This window comes from Etheostoma spectabile, chromosome 18 (genome assembly GCF_008692095.1).
Source record: "Etheostoma spectabile isolate EspeVRDwgs_2016 chromosome 18, UIUC_Espe_1.0, whole genome shotgun sequence".
NCBI classification, from domain to species: Eukaryota; Metazoa; Chordata; class Actinopteri; order Perciformes; family Percidae; genus Etheostoma; species Etheostoma spectabile.
This window is the reverse complement of record NC_045750.1, coordinates 20,189,773-20,198,834: the sequence shown is the minus strand read 5'-3', so window position 1 is coordinate 20,198,834 and position 9,062 is coordinate 20,189,773. Positions and strand designations below refer to the sequence as shown.

Genomic DNA, 9,062 nt, shown 5'->3' with positions numbered 1-9,062 from the left:
TTTGCAAAGCGTGAATGCTCTGAAAGACAAACGGTACACAGCAGACATGTTGGTGTGTAATCATGGTTGCTAAAGTTCATGTACTCTTATACAAACGCTTAACGTATAGTAAATACTGACCGGGGCCCCGAACACATGCAAATGTTAGCTAACGTTACCAGGAAACTTAACTTACCTTTTGTGTCGGCGATCAACCGTCATGTCGACGTCTGAACTCCGTCAGAATTCCCAAACTCCCGTTTTTTTAGCGGTGATTTTTGTTGCTTCCTTCAGCTTCTTTTGAAACAAAACATTTCTTCTGGCTGTGGCGAGTAGCCGACGTGCTGTTGTGAGTCGCGTTGAAAATTCCATCATCACGCGTAGCTATGGTGACCAGCCACGCTAAGGCGTTACTCCTTTTGCAATGGAAAACGGACGCAGAATGGGTCGTGTTGAGGCGAGTCAAGGCAAGTCAAGTCGAGCTGGTACCAGCAGTGGAAAAACGCCAATAGTGTTGAAAGTATGTCTGAGCCTCCCGGATGAGTGAAGTGGGACCCAGTTGCCTGCTTGTCGGTTAGTGGTTAATGAGCGGATGATAACTACAGAGAAAGTGGGCTCAGGGTTTCTGCAGGTTTCACCAGGTTAAATTTAAGACTTTTAGACCATTATGAATGAAATTTAAGACCTATATACAACATTACAAACCCCAAAACGACAGATGTCAGAGTACGGGGACATCATCTGAAACAATTCTCTGATTTCCTCATTCGGACCCAGAGTAGGGTTGAGTATTGTTTTTTTTCTGACAGCGGTTCAAAAATAATACTTTTTAAATTGAGTCGTGTCTTTAAGAAAATTTTTAAAACTAACACTGATCTTGATCCAGTGTCTCTTCTCCTTGGTACCAAATAAAATATCCAAAATCAAATAAGAGTAAGTGTACAATGTTCTAATTTTCTGTGCCCGAAAGAATATTTTATTAAATGGATTCTGATAAATCTCCTACAATTTTTGGGTGGAAGAAGCTCGTTCTGGAATATCCCTCTGGACTTTCTAACATGCCTCGTCCACTCTAAGACTGACGTTTTTGGACGCATAGGAGCCCTCTTGGACTATGCTGAAGACCAGTGTCTACCACCTGTTCGAGCATTATGAATGTTTAGATGTGTACTGTACAATAATGGAAATAGTATGGCCCCCATTATATTTCTTTTTATCTTGGACTGCACTGCTGAGCCCTTTTTTTATTTTTTTTTTTTTTTTTTTATGTGTTGTGTTGTTGTTAAACAAAAGAAATTAAAAAAATCAATAAACATACTACAAAAAAAAAAAAAAATTGAGTCGTGTCTAAATGGCGCCTGTATTGATATTTTTAAATAATAAAGGCTTGTGTATTGCTAAGGCCATGTGGTCAAATAAAAAATATTTATTTAAAATCTAATAACAATTACTTATTAAGAAACATGTTTGTTGTTGTTGTTGTTATTACACAACAAAAAGAACAACCACTAGATTACAAAATGGTATTTTACAATAACATTGAATGCACCACCACCTTAACAACTCTTATTGAGCATATATTAAGTTCTGTGTTCTTTCTCCGACAACTCTGAATTTTTAACTGGAGACTGCAGACTGTTGGACGTCCCAGTGTTGGAATTGTTTCCAGTGAAATACTGCCACACTTCACACCGTTAAGCTTTCAGCATTTTACCCATATTTAAACAGCTACTGGCTAACGTTAGGCTAACGTTACCTGCTGCAAAGTATAATGTTAAGTGTCACATGCAGCAATGCAATGGCTTTTCCCCCTAAATTCAGTTTTTCATGTATCACTAAACTTGCACATTAAAATACTTATAATGATAATAAAATCGGTCCATCTATGGTACAATCCGAAAGAGACTCGCACCAGCAACAAACAGCTGATTGGCTGCAATTTAAGTTGCATGTTTTTAACTTGGTTGACAAAATACTTAAATATACTTAATACGTACTACAAATTTAAGACATTTTAAGGCTTACACTTTTTAAATTTAAGACGTTATAAGCGTTTAAAATGTAGGCTGTACTCTAAAGCAGTGTTACACAATAAGTAAATGGTAGGCGGGCTGTTACAAAAAGCGATTTTAGTTCCTCTGTTTTTTAGGGGTCCAAGCCCGAGGGGCTGGGAACTGCGGTAGATTTTTTGCCATACCTTGGCCAAAAGAAATGCTTTCAAAGCCAAACTTTACATTATTTTTTATATGAGCCTTTGAGGCTCCAAAACAAATTTCACAATAATTGACCACTAGGGGGCGCTACAAGTGCAACAACTTTATATCTCATAAACTGTAACTAGTTACTTTTAATAAGTAACTTGCCAAACAATAATAATAAGTATGATGCCTTTTTTAAATTGTATTTTGGGTCACATGCTCTTTTGTGAGAAGTTACAAAATAAAGTTGTGAGGGGAAAAAAAGATCAGTAGGTCCTCTGTGGGCAGGGATGTTCATCTCTTTCTTTAACTGTCCATGGATCATCTAGCAGTAGATTGTGGGCCAGGTGTCCAGTAAATGAACTACAGTAAAGGGTACCCAGGTCAAAAATAACTACAGTACAGTAGGCAACAAAATTAACTACCGTAGGTACAAAATACCTAGGTAAAAAATAACTACAGTATAGGCACCCACTAAGTAATATATAACTACAGTATTGTTCTTTGTAAGATACAAAATGTTACAACCTTTATCCATAACTTCATATCTTGTTCCGCAGTATCTACATATAATAAGCAGCCCATAGGCCTACGTACAACAGGTACACCTTAATTCCAGAGTAATTACACAACAGTTTGAAACAGTGTACCTTACTTTCAAAACTGTGAATACATTTGGCCAACATTATGTACATAATCTTATACATTGTGAGTTATAGGTGCTTGATGCTATTGCATTGTGTATGTCAATTATATTACTTTCGATGTGACAATGTAACGTTAGTCCACGTGCCATGTTGTTAAGATAAACGATAAAGAAAATCGACTACTATCAATAGATCAAATTCGAGGGAGACGTTTGGGGGGTAATGTTAACGTTGATATGTGAAAATATGTGCTGCTGCCAGTGGCTATAGCTAGTCACTTACCAGCCCATCACCATGGCGGCGGTAACAACGAAACACAAAGAAACCACACTTATGTAGAACAATGGTGAGTACTCATAGAGTGTCACCAGGAAAACCGCTGCCATTTCATATGATTTCTTAGACACGTTATTGAAAAATCCACTGGTAAACAATTCCTATAACGGCCATGACAGGAACGCCTTAGATAGAACTACGGTGTCCTAGAAGGTATAAAAAGCACTCTAATGCAAGCACTATAGTGTACATTAACGATTTCTTTCCCAATTATTTTACGTTTTGTTTTTATTTATTTTTTATTTACCGTAAATGAAGTCAATAGTCAATGTCTAGCTATGGTTTGAACCAGAGTGATAGTGAAAGTCTCTCTGTTTTGAACTAGCTAACGGTAATAGCCTATTTGTGACTCATTTAGCTAGGCCACAGAGTTTAGCCACAGAAAATTGCATGTAAATATAAGCTTGAGAGCTAGCTAGCTACGTTTGAAAACTAGCTACGTTAGCGTTAGCGTCGTATAGCTAGCTAACATAGTAAACCTGTTTATACTATTGTAACGTTAGCTACTTGTACACAGTTGTATTTCCATTCAATGTATATTTTGCCTACTTTGCATTGTATTATCAGAATTGTGAAAGCCGCTTATTCTTGCACGCTGATATCGATTTTATTTTGAATGTTTGAACAGGAAGTTTGGTTTGTCTTCGTTGACTTGACGTGATGGGGCAACTGAGATTACCACTATAGCCAGCCAGTATACCGTTCATTGATTATTCCAGCAGTTAACGTTATCCCAAAAAACGGGAATGTGAACGGGGCGTGTGTAGCGTTGCAGCCAGGAAATGAGGAGGTTATGTTTAGTTTAGCTAAACAGTAAATATTTTTAAATCTGTAACGTTAGTTATTATGTTAAGAAATATTGTCTGGATCAGAACAGTTTGGCATACAGATGTTAACTACATGCTGGGGAGACGAAACCGTTAATCTGGTATAACGTTAATGTTAGCTAATATTCTGACGGTAGGGCCATTGTGTATTTTTTCTTTGCCATTTAACGTTATTGAGTCTAATCAGCGGCCAAACCATGAGCAATATGAGGGATAAAACGACTAACGTTAGCCGCCAACAGAGCTCGGAGAATAACTCTGTCAGCAGTAATGAATGGGATATGGCAAATGATGTGTTTTTGTCCGGTTACGAAGACAATCCGATGGGAGATAACGGTAGCGTTGCAGCGGGGGACAGGGATCCAGAGCAGCCCGGCTCTGACATACACTTGCCGCTGTTATCCCATGATGTCATGATGCTGGGCTTGGCTGGGGAAGAATATTCGAGTTCATATCTGGACATCGATCGAAACTACACCGAAAGTGACGGAAATTCCACAACCAAGAAGCGCATACGGTCAAATAGCTCCAGGCACCGCGGTGAGATCGTCACTGAGCTGGGACCAGAGGAGGTGCGGTGGTTTTACAAAGAGGACAAGCGGACGTGGAAACCATTCGTTGGACATGACTCTTTAAAAATCGAGATCGCCTATCAGAGATTCAGTAAGCAGAACCCTGACAAGGTCAAACGCCCCGTCAATTCAGTCGAGGCCGAGGAACAGGAGGTCCAGACGGAGAGCGGAGCCGAGGACAGTGCGGAATCGGCGGTGCAGCATAGCGGAGGTCAGCGGCACTTGTCAGAAGAGATGAGGGATCCGGACGACATCAGCGTGGAGGCAGTGTGTGTCAGAGGGGGACTCTATGAAGTCGATATCAGGGAGAAGGAATGCTACCCCGTTTACTGGAACCGTGAGCATATTAAAAAATTATGTGATTTATGTCCAGAATGATAAAGCTGGTACAATATAGGCCTACTGTTACCATTTAATTACTGCTATTAGTAGCAGCTCGACCAGCCTAAAGTTACTTAAAAGTTGCAGCTACAGTACTACATAACTACTTTGTACCACAAGTAATATTATTACCAACTATTAGAACCAGCCATACTTCTACTACACTGTCACTGTGGCATGTTCATGCGGACCAAACTATAGTTCCTTTTTCATTGCTTGATCACAGTTTTCAAAACTCTGCACATTTATGCCATGGCTTAACCACAACCTGCATAACACTGTGGATCTACAGCACTTTATTTAAATGCTAACACACTGCTGTCAAAATTGTTAACCACACATTCGAAACAGAATAGATATCAGTCTGGTGCTTATCAAACACTTCTGATTGCAATTTTAGCTGAAAGCCTAAGCACGTGTCTTGTTTTAAACTAGTTAGTGAACACATAAGGTATTTACATAGAGAAAGCTCGGAAAGCCTTTTTTGTACACAAACACCAAATAAGAATGAAACAATTATCCGTTTGAGAGAAACAAGTGAAAGAGCAAAGATACCAACATGTCCGGGTCAGATTTATGAGGTTACATACACAGCAATAAAAAAAAGGTGAAAAACACTATAGCTTTACAATAGTAAAAATGCGTTCTTACTGTTTTTCAGAAAGTAATGGAGGTGAAAGAAATGGAAACACCACATTCATTTGTATTTAGAGGTGATGCAGACATCCAATGTGATGAAGAAAACTTGCTCCATGATGCTGTAGAGAAGCAGGATTAGTCAAACTATCCCTTTATTTTTTTCTAGTAATTCCATAAATTACTAGAGACAAAATACTATATTGAAGCAAACTGCTGATTTTCATTAATTCTTGTTTCTTACTTAAAAAATGATATATTATAAATCTATATCTCTTCTTTAAAGAAACTATTGAGTAGTTAACTTAAATTGTTGAAACTGTAAAGATGAAAAGTTTGTAATTTCGGTGTTGGTGTTTGATGCTAGTGTTTTTACTCTCAGTGTGTTCTGAGTAACAGTGTGTGTTATCTCAGTGAGGATTGTTCATAGTGTTTGGCTGCACTGAGCCTGTTTTGAAACGTGTGTGAAGAGTTGTGTATCCAGGATCCTATGCATCCTGATAAAGTTCCCTTGACCTTTGGAATTAAAATAACCCTACATCATCACATACCCTTCACCATACCTAGAGATAGGCATGGGGAGCCCTCCATAAGATTATTATTTGGTGTCCCTCAGAGCAAGACCGTATTCCTGTGATGAGGGGTCAGTGGTTCATTGATGGAACGTGGCTTCCGTTGGAGGAGGACGAGAGTGACCTCATCGAGATGGAGAACCTTGCCCACTTCAGAGGGCAACGGATGAGGGACACCTACGAGATGGAGGTGGTGACCACCACAGTGGACAGCAAGGATGGTAAGGAATGTGTTGTGTGGAATAAAGTAGGCCTTGAAAGATATGTTCATGACACACAAAGAAGATAGGTGTGTATGGAGATGAATGTGTTGAGTGTAAGTGTATGGCTTCAGGTGTTGTGAAAGGGGTGTGTTTGTGTGTGTGTGTGTGTGTGTCTGTCTGTCTGCCTGTGTTTGTGCGTGCGTGTGTGTCCTGTTGATTTGGGTAACTCCTGCCATTAGAACAAGTCCAAAGCATTATTAACATTAAACATATTTTAGCTGACTCCAGCTGAACCAATACTCACCTGATGGAAGAGGAGGCACTGAGTGTGTGTACATGGTGACTTTTGTGAATGTGGACTTCAATGCAATGGAGTTTTACACGTATACACACACACATTTTACACACCCTCAGTAGGAATGGTAAATGAATTATGCTTAATAAAGAGTGTCACTTTCTGCTAACCACACAAATGTCTCCCAGCCATCCACAGTCTGAAGCTGAGCAAGAGTCATGTGGACTGGCACAGTGTGGACGAGGTGTACCTGTACAGCGACGCCACCACCTCCAAGATCGCACGTACTGTCACTCAGAAACTTGGCTTCTCTAAAGGTATATGTAAAAATTATGGCTGTCACTCAATTAAAACATTTAATTGCGATTAATCATATGATTGTCCATAGTTAACTTGCAACAATAACAAATACATAGGCGTTGATTTCGGTGGGGACAGTGGGTACCTATCAGATTTCGTCATGAGTCATTTTGTACCCACCACTTTTTTTGAAAACCTCGAGCTCGATTTTTTAAGTTTATAACACATATAATTCTTGAGCGACAGATGCAAACAAATCCACAAAAATCTCTATCCCCACATGCCTTCAACTTCATCTCTTAACCCCCCCCCCCCGATTGTTTAGCGTCCTTGGGTTTGTGAAAGGCGCTATATAAGTCAAAGTTATTATTATTATTATTATTATTATGGCAGACACAGCTGTTCTGCTGCTGCGCTGGTTACACGCTTCTCTGTTCACAACACTGCCTGTCACTGGCCCATCTCAAGATCAGGGTCATAATTTATGGTGATGTAGAGGGGGTTTAAAAAAAAGGTTTACATTTCCTTTTTGCCAGGAAACTTGGTTTGACCACTTTAGTTTACTTGTTTATGGTTGGCAGTGTCAGATAACAACTAAACACAGGCTGTGGAACACATCACCTCAGGTAATAATATTCCCTGTCATGTACTTAGCCTCCAGCAGTGGGACACGTCTCCATCGGGGATACGTGGAAGAAGCAGCACCTGAGGACAGCCCACCTGAAACCACACACATCGTCTTTGTGGTGCATGGCATCGGCCAGAAGATGGACCAGGGCCGAATTATCAGGAACACCAGCATGTGAGATATCAAGAGGTTTCCAATGAGAGCACAGAAAATTGAAAAATAAATCAGAATAACTCTTGTATAAATTGTTTTGTCTTGGCTGGTTTGCAGGATGAGAGATGCTGCCAGAAAAATGGAGGAGAAGCACTTCTCTGATCGCATCACAGAGCATGTAGAGTTTCTTCCTGTTGAGTGGAGGGCAAAACTGGCTCTGGATGGAGGTATGCTGCACCTCAGCTAACAACCATTTAATCCAAAGCGTTACTGGAAAACTGTAGTGGCATTGTGCAGGGTCTATTCTACCTTACCTAAAAATCCATCATCAATCAATCAATTGTATTTGTCACATGAAATCATACAAGGTAGAATTCCAGTGAAATGTAATTCCATATGCTCCTTTAACTATTCATCATAAAGTGTGTGTGTGCGTGCGTGCGTGCATGTGTGTTGGGGGAGGAAAGGGGTGGCTGGGGGTGGATTCATAAAAGTCTTCATCTTTCATGAATCTCCTAGTCTTTTTCTTTGAGCACCGATTGAACCACTCTCTGCAGGGCATAGCGGTCCTGTTTGTTGCTGTTTCCGTACCAGGCAGTGGGTTTCCTGTCAGCACACTCTCAGTGATGCAAGGATAAAAATTGTTCAGTATTTAAGGGGATACCCGGAATTTTCCCAGGTGTCTGAGGTCTCTGCCTTGCCTTTTTCACGAGTCAATATGCAACACCCAGGTCAGACCCTGTGTGATGTGGACACCAAAGTTCTTGATGCTGTCCACCCTCTCCACTGTGAACCTGTTGGTATTAAGGGGGAGATAGTTCCTTCCCTTCTTCTTTTCAAAGTCACTATCATTTCGCAGTAGTTATTAGACATATACAGTGGCATAACACACCCATGCTAAAGTTGATTAAAAAGAGAAATAAAAAAACATCTTTTGGAAATTGATCATAATGCCTTAATTCAACAAAATTAGGACAATCCAACCTTTTAAGGACACCAATTTTCACCAATGGACCTGAGAAGGGGGGTCCCTTCTCAGGTCCATTCAATCTCTGTATGACCAAAGCGATAGCTGTGTCCGGGTTCTCGGCAGTAAGTCGGACTCGTTTCAGGTGAGGGTTGGCCTCCGCATGGGCTGCACTTTGTCACCAATCCTGTTTGATATTGAGGCGTAGTTGGGGTGGGGAGGGGTTGCAGTTTGGTGGGCTGGGGATCTCATCACTGCTTTTTGCGGATGATGTGCTCCTGATGGCATCATCGGCCTGTGACCTTCAGCGCTCACTGGATCAGTTCGCAGCCGAGTGTGAAGTTGCTGGGATGAGGATCAGCACCTCT

At 40.5% G+C, this 9,062-nt stretch overlaps 3 protein-coding genes across 4 annotated transcripts in view; 1 reads left to right on the top strand and 2 right to left on the bottom strand.

Annotated features, from left to right (window-relative positions):
- cgrrf1 (cell growth regulator with ring finger domain 1) overlaps nt 1–3,342 on the bottom strand; it is a 14,184-nt gene extending 10,842 nt beyond the window's left edge. Inside the window, exon 1 of the mRNA XM_032542362.1 lies at nt 3,107–3,342. Within this exon, the coding sequence (XP_032398253.1) occupies nt 3,107–3,210 (104 nt within the window). The 5' untranslated portion in view covers nt 3,211–3,342. The remainder of the gene's footprint in view (nt 1–3,106) is intronic.
- The window catches only part of mdn1 (midasin AAA ATPase 1), a 1,030,807-nt gene that overhangs the window by 385,619 nt on the left and 636,126 nt on the right, over nt 1–9,062 (bottom strand). The gene's annotated exons all lie outside the window — the stretch shown is intronic.
- The window catches only part of ddhd1b (DDHD domain containing 1b), a 52,844-nt gene continuing 47,135 nt past the window's right edge, over nt 3,354–9,062 (top strand). The window contains exons 1-5 of one of the 2 annotated variants that reach the window (XM_032542342.1): nt 3,354–4,896; nt 6,193–6,369; nt 6,835–6,963; nt 7,601–7,748; nt 7,845–7,954. In XM_032542342.1, the coding sequence (XP_032398233.1) occupies nt 4,185–4,896; nt 6,193–6,369; nt 6,835–6,963; nt 7,601–7,748; nt 7,845–7,954 (1,276 nt within the window). In that variant the 5' untranslated portion in view covers nt 3,354–4,184. The remainder of the gene's footprint in view (nt 4,897–6,192; nt 6,370–6,834; nt 6,964–7,600; nt 7,749–7,844; nt 7,955–9,062) is intronic. The other variant, XM_032542341.1, reaches the window with a different exon arrangement.